This window comes from Dreissena polymorpha, chromosome 14 (assembly GCF_020536995.1).
Source record: "Dreissena polymorpha isolate Duluth1 chromosome 14, UMN_Dpol_1.0, whole genome shotgun sequence".
NCBI classification, from domain to species: domain Eukaryota; kingdom Metazoa; phylum Mollusca; class Bivalvia; order Myida; family Dreissenidae; genus Dreissena; species Dreissena polymorpha.
This window is the reverse complement of record NC_068368.1, coordinates 10,311,203-10,324,350: the sequence shown is the minus strand read 5'-3', so window position 1 is coordinate 10,324,350 and position 13,148 is coordinate 10,311,203. Positions and strand designations below refer to the sequence as shown.

Below are 13,148 nucleotides of genomic sequence, written 5' to 3'. Positions count from 1 at the left end.
GGGGGAGGTAAAATGATCGAACTTCAAATGTCAATAGCATTAAACAAAACTCAAAAGTAAACTCAATTATCATCAATAACATTTCTGTCTATAGAGAGTAACTAAGTCAATCATATAATATGTAAGAGCCGTCTTAGATCTAACATAAACTTATTTTATGACTAAACTGGTAACAATGCTTGTCTAAGATTTGACCTGGTAACGTAGCGGTTTTACACGTAACTCAGATTCTCAATAGGCCTAGATATTGTCCAGATAAACATTCCAAATATTATAAAACAACATTGAATGCATAGTTTGAATGTGGCATGTATAGTGTTACGTTGACGACGCACACCGGAAACTGCAAGTATGCCTTAATTATAGTGATCAGAATAGTATAATTTGAGTTTGTGCTAAGGTGAGCTAAGCATACACATATCATAAAGAAGCACTTAGTATACATTATACATAATTCTTTTTGAGTATGCACTTTTCCAGGATTACATAAAGGCCTAAAGATAATAAAAAAACTGTAATAAAGCTTAAACAATATAAAAATAGTGTTCAAACATAAGATGAAATAAGAAAAATCTTTACCCTGAAATCGGCACCTGAAAAAATATAAACACGCCGTATCAATTTGTGAAGTTCACAGACACTTCATTTATAATTAATAAGAGATTTCAATCGCTTTTAAAAATCAGTCAAATAACACCTGGACAGAAATGTTAAGGGGTCAAAATTAATATCGCAGTGGTCATGTTAACAGCACAGCTAAATGTGTTCATTTGTTTCAAAAACTAGAAGAAACCAACCGTATAAAAATTAAGTTGCTTTCTTTCAATATGTATATTTTATAAACAGTTTTCAAACATTAATACACAACTCTTATACAAAATCATAACAAATATGTTCATTGTAAAGTGCATGTACTTTAACTACGGCAACAACGTTACCATAAAATGTATCGATTAATATTAAATAGCTTATTACTGGTAAGATACTTATAGGTTTGATGCTTATTGGAATCATGAATATATTTTGAAACAGTTATAGTTTCTTTGATTAGCATTTATTAATTTTTATTACGAAAAATGTTATATTGATTAACATGTACACAAAACAATCAACTCTTTTTTTAAGTTAATTACAATACAGTCTTTATAAATCATATGATCCAAGGGCCATAGAATGTTTTGCGCCAGGGGCATGATTTGAATAAAACTTGGAAGAACGAGACTATAATCATACTTTTAAACACTAAACATCAAAGTTATTATGTAAGTCTACATGAATCGCGTGACACTGCGGCCAGTTGTAACCCCGAGGGCATGATTTGAACAAACTTGGTTTAGGACCATCTTAATCATTACACAAGCTCTTAATGAACCCATTGTTTGTGATACACACATGCGACTCGATGCTAACGGTCTATATGTTTATGTTCATAGCACGAATGCAGTATTTGCACTACTTGTGACAAGCACAATATGAAATATGTTATGGGTCTGAGATGCTACTAAGCCGATAATCTTAGAAAACTTGGTAACCTTTTATTTGTTTTGTCATTAATATTAAAACACTTGATTGGCGTTTTTTGAAGCAAATTCTTGCATACATTTTTTAGCTGTTTAACTATTTATTTTTCCAATGCAAAAAAACTTTTTTGCAAAATTTGCTCGTCAATCTATACATATTAAACAGTTCATAATTTTAAATTCTGCTTGAAGAACACCCACTTGTAATTTGATTTCATTTTAATAATCGGGTTATTTTTCATGATAATTTAAGTGCACAACATGTTATTAAGGAAATTAAACGGCTTTGAATTTTACTTGCCTGACAAGACCTTGCACAGATATTTGGAAACTAAACGTCTTTGAATACCAAAGTATAGAGGTATTTGATCGAGGCCATTTGACATACGGTAATTCACTTGGTATGGAATGCAATGCCATTTAAAGCTATTAAAAAATGTTTAAGTGATTTATAGATTTCAAATATAATAATTGGTCTATTAATTTGAGTTGTGTTATTTCCTCTCAACTTGGTAAAAACACATTTTCAACTTACATGATCAAAAGCTAAACCAATTTTGTACAAATAGTTTGAAAAAGAAAAATATGTAAATAGAGGGTTTATTTTACTTTTCGCATGTAATTATTGACTTCAGTAACATTATTACACTGAGATTCAGATAAACGATTCCCAACATGGTCCCTTTAATCGATTGAGGGTGTTTTAAAATTCACAGATGTGATATCAATTAGAAGCAGGATGGGTCATTACCATGGTACTTCGGAAGTTCAAATTGATTCGCTGGTTAGGGTTTTGGGAGGTCAAAGTGACCAAAGGAGAAAATTTGCTTCGGTCAAACATAAACCTATTTTAATTTGCTTACGTCACAAATTTATATGTTTTATCATGTGCCTTTTCCCTATAACACATTTCGCACAATTTGACACGGAAGTCGTGGTCCATTGAAAATACTCAAACATCGTTTATTTGAAATTGTAATTTTGTTATGAAATAAAGTGTAATATTAACATTCATAAAGATACACAGCGCTTGTTACATTTGATAATCAATCTTGAAATACCTTTAATACATTCAAATCATCAAACAAATACTGAGTTAACAACTTCTATGTCATTGAAACATTATGCGTGCTGTTTTTAACAATTTAATGATGTATGTCAGTTTGATTTCGCGATATCTCATAATGTGTTAAGGTTCACTTTTTATTTCATCGCTTAATACATATATTGCCAAAATCTAGCAAATCAAGGGTGGCCATTAGCAAAAATAAAGCTTCTCCATTTACCAGTACGGCTAAGGTTGAACGGTTTCTGTATAAGGTTAGGTTATCGATAGTTTTATACCAAACATATTTTTTACTTTAAGACATTTATCAGTAATAATGATTTCATGATTGTATTTGAAAACAGTATCAAGCTAGTTATTTTATCCACAAGGTATTATTTCATTCTACTCGTAAACCTTTACACTTGTATCAACTTGCAAAAAAATAGTATGCATAACAATGTAAGATTCATAATTTTCTTCAAAAATGATAGCATAAATAAAAGTATTTGTGGTAAATTCAACTTAGTACCAGAATCATTAATAGAGTTTTTATAATGTCCATAAAACTTTGGTTGACATATACAGTGTATATTGATAAAAGGAATAAAGGAAAGAAATCTATGTCACGAAATAGAATTGTTATAAACATTACACGATCGTAGTGAAAGTACATCATTATGCACACAAATCGAATCAAATTAAAACTTACGATAATATGAAAATGGATTGCACAACACTACATATGTAACGTAAGAGTTTATTGGAACATTCCAAACAGAAATTACCAAAGTAGCAACAATATCTGCCATTACAACCGTATTGAACAAACTGAATTACTAAATGAGCTTACCAGTGTTGCAATACAACTTGATTTTCACAGAAAATCAAGTACCTTAAACAAAATGACTAACAATTAGAAATTTAGTGTCAAAAACATTTTCGAATAGGTAGGTTTCATGTCATATATTTTACCAACACTATAACAAACAAAAAGAAATGTTTCATTGAAAAACGTTTCAAAAGAATGTTCCATTTCGCATCAGCTGATAATTAAGATTATACCATATTTATCAATATAATAAGTTCATATGAATTCACACGTTAAATATAGTTGCTATCGTTAATTGAAGCAAAAGATGTTCTATGACCGAAATTGGCTGGTCTATTTGGTTTCGATCCATGAAACTTATTGAAACGGGAACGATGCAACGGCAGTGCTTCAGACGTAAAATTTTTCTTCGCAACAGATGCCCCAGGTGGTGGCAAGAACATAACAGAAGAAACCTGCGTCGCAGTTAATCTGCCCTTGTATTGTTAATTCAATCGAAGCAATTCAGCCATGAAATCGGTTGCTTAATCTGAAATATTTATGAATGATTTTTTTACGGAATGGCAATCAATCACACGTATTGTTCTATGTACAATGAATGTATGTATGTACGCTCTTTGAATGTATTCAATATTACAGTCTCAGGACGTGAAGTTCGACTTTTAAAGTAGGCCCATCGAACGGCCACGAAAAATGTTAACCCGAATATAATTTACATGAAATTGTTTACAGTGGTGAGATTTTGCATAAACATTAACGAGAAAAATTACATTGATTTTCAATCCCTCATCATTCTATACAGGATTCACACAAACTCCACGTATGATTACAAAGGTGACGCTTAAAAAAGATATTGGAAGTATATCCTGACTTTGAAATAATTTTTCTTTTAAATACGTTTTTAAATCATTACATTAAAAACAATGGTTAAAATTGTTGTTGGTTTTTTGTCACTTCTTATTCGCAAATTTACCGCCTTTAATTAGGTTCACGTATATTCCATATGTTTCCTCATATTGCTCAATATCAGTTTATTGTTTCGGGATCGAAATATATGTTTTTTTAGTATTTGATTTACACGCTGGTCGCATATGGGATAAGACCCATTTTCGCATGACGCGAGTCTTTAGATATCTTTTTGTTTCCTTTAAACATCTAAGCACAATACTCTTAGCTGGAAAATTGAAGTCAAACTTTGTTGTTTAAGGCAATCTGAAAATTTCCGTGGCATATTCAGTCTTTCAATAACACTTCCCATATCGACTGAACGATTACGGCAAATACTTGTTGTTAGATAATTGAACGAATTCCGTCTTATCATGACACACTATTCTTTTTCGGTAGTTTTTGTTTTTTCATCTTGAAACCAAAACTGTGTTATCAATGTTTATCAATCGTCCATTATGACTTCCCAGGGCGATTTAGTGAACGAGTACCGAGTCAAATGCGAAGATTACCATCGACGCAAAAAGCACGTTTTAATATTGATATAAGTATTATTTAAACATATTACAAACCCAATAATATCGAAAATGATCAAAACAATATTTTGTGTTGTTTTCTGTTGAGTTTTAAGGGATGGTCAACCAGATTGCTATTATCACGAAAAAAAGAAAATTCTAAAATACCGTCATTTAATGCTTTATAGTGATAAATTTAAACATTGGATTTTAAATCTCCCTTTAAAAACAATAATAATTTTTTTTAACCCTTAACAGGACTCGAACCACTGACCCCTGGATTCCTGGAGTAAGAAGTCTCCCATTAAGAGCACTCGGCTATCCATGCTCATACAATGGGAGGTGTATTTTATACTTTATATAAGTAATCCTCGTAGTTTCACAAAATATAACTACAACAACAGAAATCTACAAATTACCTGTTAGACATACTCAGTAAAATTTGATTACCGAATATACTGAAAATATGAAAACTTAACAACATTTTTCAAGTAATATTATATACCAGTCTTGATATTTTAATCAATATAAACTAATAAGTGTAAAAAATACGGTATTTTCGAACTTTTCTTTTTTTCGTGATATATGGCAATCCGGTTGACCATCCCGTTACGCGAATATGAATAAATTATTTCCAATTGTCGAGATTTTTCTAAATTAACCGCGTATTACTTATCATAAAAAAACTATGTTAATACGTTTTTGCTTTACATAATAAAAATATGCTATGGTTTTATTGATCACATTGTAAAATGGTGTTTTTTTTCGTTTTTCTCCCGTTGATATGATAAGGAATCGGTTGTTATGAAAGTTTCGTCTTCGCGACCTGTGGCTGACCTGCTCCTGTGTTATTTCAGGAAAGCTGTGTTACGCAATTTTATCGTAACACGCAGTTGACTATTTTCATAATGCAAAAATGTTATGTAAAGTATAATCTTGCGCGCCGCGAACTCTTTCTCGGCACAGATGCGGGTTGAGTGTAAAACTATTTTATCACAAAGAAATACCGAACAGGTACATCAGTTTGCATTCAATCCTCGATTCGTGAGTAATTTGGTAAACAGTAGTCCTTGCAGACCGATTTTCACAACTTGCGAACAACTAAAAATGCTTCATTTTCACAAAGAACAAAGATGACTCTTACAGATATTGTAGATCATTTGAAGTGGGAAATTCTTAAATTCCATTAGCAATTCATCAATCAATATCTTAAAGTAGACCTTCGATATGACAAATTTGCAATTATTTTGTTCAGATACTGATATAAAATCCCAGATATATTTACCATGACCGATTAAACAAAGACCAACATAATCATTTTAAATGAAATTAAATTAAATTTGTAACTTGCATGGTACCTCAGAGACTATATTTTTTTATATTCGTACAACTATTTCTATATTTGTGATATTGTTCATGAATGTCCCTATTTATAAACTGTGTTTATTCAGGTATTGAACAGGTATTGAACATATTTCATTTACGTGTATGGGTAAATGTTGTAAGATGATAAAAGATATTTATTTAAAAAGTTTTGCTCTTAATTTAACAGTTTATTTTTTTATAGTGTATATCGTACCTTGTTTTAAATACTAGTACAGTGTGTTATAAATGATGATGTCATTATAACGGATTATCTACTTGTGCTATACATATATGTCCCAGATTAAATTAATAGCAATAGATTACTGAGCACAACACATAAACAAATAAGACCAACAACTTTATCACGCTTGCTTGATTTATGGCAGCTGTCAAGTGGGAAAACTTCAAAATCTGCAAAGTACCTGACACTGCCATCACTGATGACTGTTTGGCATGGTAATTTCCAAATGAGTAGCCATTGAGTGACTTACTTATTCTGTTTGTACTTCCGCAATGAACTTTATCAATACAGTATTTTTAACTGCACCAAAGAATGGATTTTTGAAATGAATTTATCATAATACTGTTATACTACGACTGTTCAAATGTCTTTATTGTCTACTTCTATCAGATACTCAACACAAACTTGTATAACAAAATGAACTATTTCTTTATTTAAAAAAACATAATTCATTGTTTTCTTTTCATTTACTTTAGAAATTAATCAATCAATAGCCCAGTAGTACATGACATTTATTAACATTTTAAAACGTCGAAAACTCTAATGAACCAAAATTACTTAATTTTACTGAAAACTGATTCTAATTAACATAATGCAATTAAGAATGTTTGTCTTCAAAAACATATTGCACAACCATAAGCCAAAATTGCCAATATCCACTAAAATCTAACATTGGTTACTAAATTTCTTAAATACTTCTAAAATTATGAAAATAATGTAAAATATTATAAAATTAAGCGTACAATCAAAATTTCTAAGGAATCATTGGTAAATCACAAATTTTGACTACCAATGCATAATTCTAAACACAATCTAATTTGGAATGTATTCTCTATATGTTCATGCATTACATACAGATAATTACTCCTCGGACATCAACGTCCAGTATCTAGGGCTTTTTCTAACCATTAATAGAATGTGACATATGCTATAAGCTATATGCTATGCTTTATGCGAGCCTTTTCTCTTAAATTTGGAAAAAAGCATTTCCGTTTTGTTTATTCATTACGAATTATTAATGATAAAACATAAAAATGTATTGAACATTAAGATATCAATAACATGTATAACAAAAATAAAAAGTTTATTTGTAGCCTGATAATCTCTATTTTTAAACATTTCAATTTTAAATCATCAATTAGAAATGTTGTGTGAGCACTAGATTTGGGGACAAGACATATTGTGCTATTCGGAATATGACCCTGTTAGACATTAACAGCCATTAAATCGGTAAACAACAGCCCTGGCTATTACACTCACATTTCAAACAATACAATAGAAAGTTAAGTATCACTTTATTTATGAACTTGTAATTTTTAGAAAAATAATTATAAATGATGCTTGTACAACATCATCTTTTAATTAAGAGGGCTGGAAACTAGTAAGAGTGAAATGAATAGTAAGTAAATAACGAAACCCGTTCATTTAATCATGGCATGTTTTGAGTGATTTTGTCTGAGTAAATATCGCAATGTTTTATTTATTTGACGCAATTCTTTAAAATGAATTAAGAGAGAATAAACTCTCATAATTTTGATAGACTAGTATAAACACATCCGGTGGTTAGTCTAGTTCATTTTTTTTTTCGGAACTAGATTAACTGACGGCCGGATACAGACGATATTAACATATTATATTTACATCCCAAAGGCAGATAACTTCTAACAAGCCTTTCTTTATTTAATAAAAAGTGTGATTATCCGTCAGTCGATCTAAGCATATTTCGTTTTCGTATATTTGGATCGACAAAGAGACGGACGTACACAATTACCTGTGTACTTTTTTATTGTACAGCTGTACCATACGTTTCGTGTGCGTTTTTATAGAGCATATGTCTCTTAATATTTACAAATATTTTGTCATTGCAATAGCCATATTTAGTTACACAACGTTCACACACGCACAAACCCACACGCACGGACGCACAAACACACACACTTACGCGCAAACGCACAAACACATAGCAAGCATGCCCAAAACTCACACGTTCGCACGCACGCAAAGTTAAACCAGCACACACTCACACGTGCGCACACACACATGCACACCCGCACACACACACGCACACACACACACACACCCACCCTCACACACACACACACACACCCACCCTCACACACACACACACACACACACACACACACACACACACACACACACACACACACACACACACACACACACACACACACACACACACACACACACACACACACACACACACACACACACACACACACACACACACACACACACACACACACACACACACACACACACACACACGCACGCACACACACACACACACACACACACAGGCGCACTCACGCGCACAAATGCGCGTGCGGATACACACGCGCTCACATACACACACGCACGTACACGCGAACACACGCATGCGCGCACACACGCACGCACACATACACAAACTTGCGCACATACGCACATACCCGCACCAGCACAACACACGCACACAACACTCGCGAAAACACCCACATATCCCCCATACACCCGGCTAAGTGTAACTAGTTAAATGTTGATGTCGATAATAGCACATTTTTGGATCGACTCATTTTATATTATTGAATATAAATGATATCATATTGAAACCAGGATACGTACATTTATAATGCTAAATATAAAAAACGATTTTTATAGGTAGAAAAAGAAATTCGGTATTCAGGGATTTTTTTTTCAAAGAGACATCATCCATTGCACGGCGTCTAAATTTTACGATGTTGACAAAACAGTGTTTAGTCTCCATCCCTCAACCTAATATTTGTATTTTTTGTACATATAACATTTTTGTGTTGTTTCTTTTTGTGCATGTTTGTTTAGAAGAGAAATCTTCCCACAGATGATAATGTTTAGCCAAAAACAATGTATTTTTTTATGAAATTGCTATTTTTGTAATTTGGATTGTCAATTGTTGCGTACAGTGTACTTATCTGAACTTTATTTCTATTGCATTGAAATTATCTTTTGAAGATGTGACAAAAATACTGTTTTTAGGATTTACTGCTACCTATTTAGTCAATGAATGATATAAAAATTGCGTCGTTGAACTGCCGCGGTCTATATGGGAGCAAAAAACGAATAATTGTTTTAAACTTTTTAAAAGATAACGACTTTCATATTTATTGTTTGCAAGATACGCACTTTCCAAAGGATGTTGAAAATGAAATGTATTCTGTTTGAGATGGTTTGTGTAATTTGAGCTATGGTAAATCAAATGCCAGAGGGTGTGCAATTTTAATTAAACGGGGAATTGACTGTAAAGTTCAAGGGTTTAAAATGATTCTGTAGGTAATTTTATTGGACTTGATATGATACTGGGAGAACGTTAAGTTTCGTTAATAACTGTTAATTGTCCGAATATAGATACTCCCCATTTTTATAAAAATATCTTCACGATAATTGATGAATTCGGAAATGATGATTTTATAATATGTGGGGATTTTAATCTTGTTCTTAATAACGACTTAGATTATAGTAATTATAAATCGATGAACAATAATATAAACTCAAGAAGAATTATCCTTGAAGAAATAGCCAAACGAAATTTAATAGACGCTTTTAGAGAAATGCATGGAAATGTTCGAAGATTATCATGGCGACGCACAAGCCCATTGCAACAGGCGAGACTAGACTTCATTTTAATAACGCCAAATATGTTAAATTTTTTGAAATCATCAAATATTTGAACAAGTCTCAAATCTGATCATTCAGTAATTGATATCTCGTTACAATTTCAAAATATTGAACATGGAAAGGGATTTTGGAAATTTCACAATTCTTTACTTTGTGATATTGACTATGTTAATTGTGTAAATACTAAAATTGATGAGATAAAACGGCAATACTGTCTGCCAATATAAAACACAGACAATCTCCACAAAATTGATGATAGCGAAATATATTTTACTATAAATCACCAGCTTTTTCTAGACACGCTCTAAGTGGAAATAAGGGGGAAAACTATTTCGTATTCTAGTCATAAAAACAAAGTGGTATCTACAAAGGAATGTGAACTTGCACTGAAAATTGAACAATTAGAAAAAAATCTTCATGAAAGCAACAAGGAATAACTTGATCAATTAAACGCTGAATTAAATGAATTATGGGACACAAAATTAAAATGGGTCATATAATTCGATCTAGAAGTCAGTGGATTTAACATGGAGAAAAAACAACAAACTAGTTTTGTTCACTTGAAAAAAGAAATTACACAAACAAAATCATACCTTTTATTGAAAAAGATGACGGGTCAACGATACATAAACAATCAAAAATCCTTAAAGAAACTGCGTCTTTTTACAAAAAGCTATATGAACAAACTGAAATAACTTCTGACTATAATTCTAACTATTTGGAAAACTTAGATGTTCCTAAACTAAATACAGATCAATCCAATAGCTTGGCAGGAACCTTAAATTATGACGAACTAACTTATACGCTTAGGAAAATGAATAATGACAAAAGCCCAGGATCAGATGACTTCACAACTTATTTTTTAAATGTTCTGGAATAAAATAGGAAAATTTGTGATAAGAAGCATTAACTTTGCATATTTGAATAATAGTTTTTCGGTAACACAAAAACAAGGCATTATCACTTGTCTCCCTAAGGATAATAAACCCAAACATGTTCTTAAAAATTGGAGACCTATTACTTTGCTCAATACAATCTATAAATTAGCACATGGAACCAAAGCAAATAGACGTAAAATGCAATTACCAGATCTCATTTCAAAAGACAAACCTGGTTTTGTTTCAGGACGATACATCGGAGAGAATACAAGACTACTCTAGGATATAATGAATCATGCAGAACATAACAAAATAACTGGTCTTATTATGCTAATTGATTTTGAAAAAGCCTTCGACACGCTGTCTTTCAACTGCATTGAACAAACATTAAACTAAAAAACGTGTAAACACTGTAGAAGTCACATTTCATGCCCAATCTTCATGTAACTTTGTCAACATGTTTGCCTTAATGAAATGGTGGTCGAGTTCAAAAGTGGTTCTGGTCCGTTGAAAAACATGGCCGCCAGTGGGCGGGGAAGTTTTCCTTATTTGGCTATAGAGAAACCTTGTAAACACTCTAGAAGTCACAATGTTTGCCCAATCATCATGAAAGTTGGTCAAAACATTGGTTTTATTGATATCACGGACGAGTTTGAAAATGGTCCAGATCGGTGAAAAAACATGGCCGCCAGTGGGCGGGTCATTTTTCTCTATATGTATATTGTGAAAACATGTTAACACTCTAGAAGTCACATTTTTGGCCCAATTTTCATGAAATTTGGTCAGAACATATGTTTCCTTGATTTGAGAGTTGAGTTTGAAAATGGTTCCGGTCAGTTGAATAACATGGCTGCCAAGGGGGGGGGGTAGTTTTCCTTATTTGGCTATAGAGAAACCTTGTAAACACTCTAGAAGTCACAATTTTTGCCCAATCATCATGAAAGTTCATCAAAACGTTGGTTTTATTGATATCTCGGACGAGTTCGAAAATGGTCCAGATCGGTGAAAAAACATGGCCGCCAGTAAGCGGGGCATTTTTCTCTATATGTATATAGTGAAAACATGTGAACACTCTAGAAGTCACATTTTTGGCCCAATTTGCATGAAATTTGGTCAGAACATTTTTTTCTTGATATAAGAGATGAGTTCGAAAATGGTTCCGGTCAGTTGAATAACATGGCTGCCGGGGGGAGCAGTTTTCTTATATTTATATAGTAAAAACAAGCTTGTGAACACTCTAAAAATCTTATTTTTTGCCCAATCATCATGAAACTTGGTACACAGATTGGTTTTATATATATCACATAACTAATGCCAAAATTATTGCCCTAAGATTGTCCAAATGTTCATTATATTATACAAAATCCTTGTAAACACTCTAGTGGTAACAATTTTGTTTCAGATTTTATGAATCTTGGCCGTAATATTTATTTTTGTAAGCAAAGTTTGATGTTGGTAAGGGGGGGGGGGGGGGTCAACTCAAAATATAGGTCACCAGGTCAAATCTTAAAAAAACAAAAACACTCCATATGCCAGAGTTTTGGTTCAATAATGATGAAACTTGACCAGGATGTTTGTCTGGACAATATCTAGGTCAAGTTTGACGTTTGGTAAAGATAAAATGAACCGACTCCTATCAGGTAAGCGAACTAGAGCCATCTTGGCCCTCTTGTTCTTTATTCTCTGGACTAAACGTAAATTGTGATAAAACTAATGTTATATGGATAGGAGCCCTAAAGTATAGCTCAAAATCAATAAAAACTAAATACAAATTAACATGGGAGTTACCAGATTTACGTTGTTAGGAATAATATTTGATGTCAACTTACAAAATATGGTTGATTTAAACGTTAGCGGAAAAAATGATAAAGCGATAAATCTAATTAATCAATGGAAAAAAGTCCACTTACTCCTATAGGTAGAATAACCGTGATAAAGTCTTTAATACTTCCATTATTTACTAACTGTTTTTTATGCCATTCCAACCCCTAATAAGGAAATCCTTGAAAAAAATTAATAAACTTATGTTTGATTAGTTGTGGGATGGCAAACCATATAAAATCAAAAGCTCCGCTCTAGTACAAAAGTACGAAAATGACGGATTAAATATGGTTGACATATATGCTTATTCTAAAAAAAATAAAAAATGCATGGAT

General features: G+C 32.2%; 1 protein-coding gene across 1 annotated transcript in view; it reads right to left on the bottom strand.

The window, feature by feature from the left end:
* The window catches only part of LOC127858070 (uncharacterized), a 65,077-nt gene that overhangs the window by 13,938 nt on the left and 37,991 nt on the right, over nucleotides 1-13,148 (bottom strand). Inside the window, exon 2 of the mRNA XM_052394955.1 lies at nucleotides 580-593. Within this exon, the coding sequence (XP_052250915.1) occupies nucleotides 580-593 (14 nt within the window). The remainder of the gene's footprint in view (nucleotides 1-579; nucleotides 594-13,148) is intronic.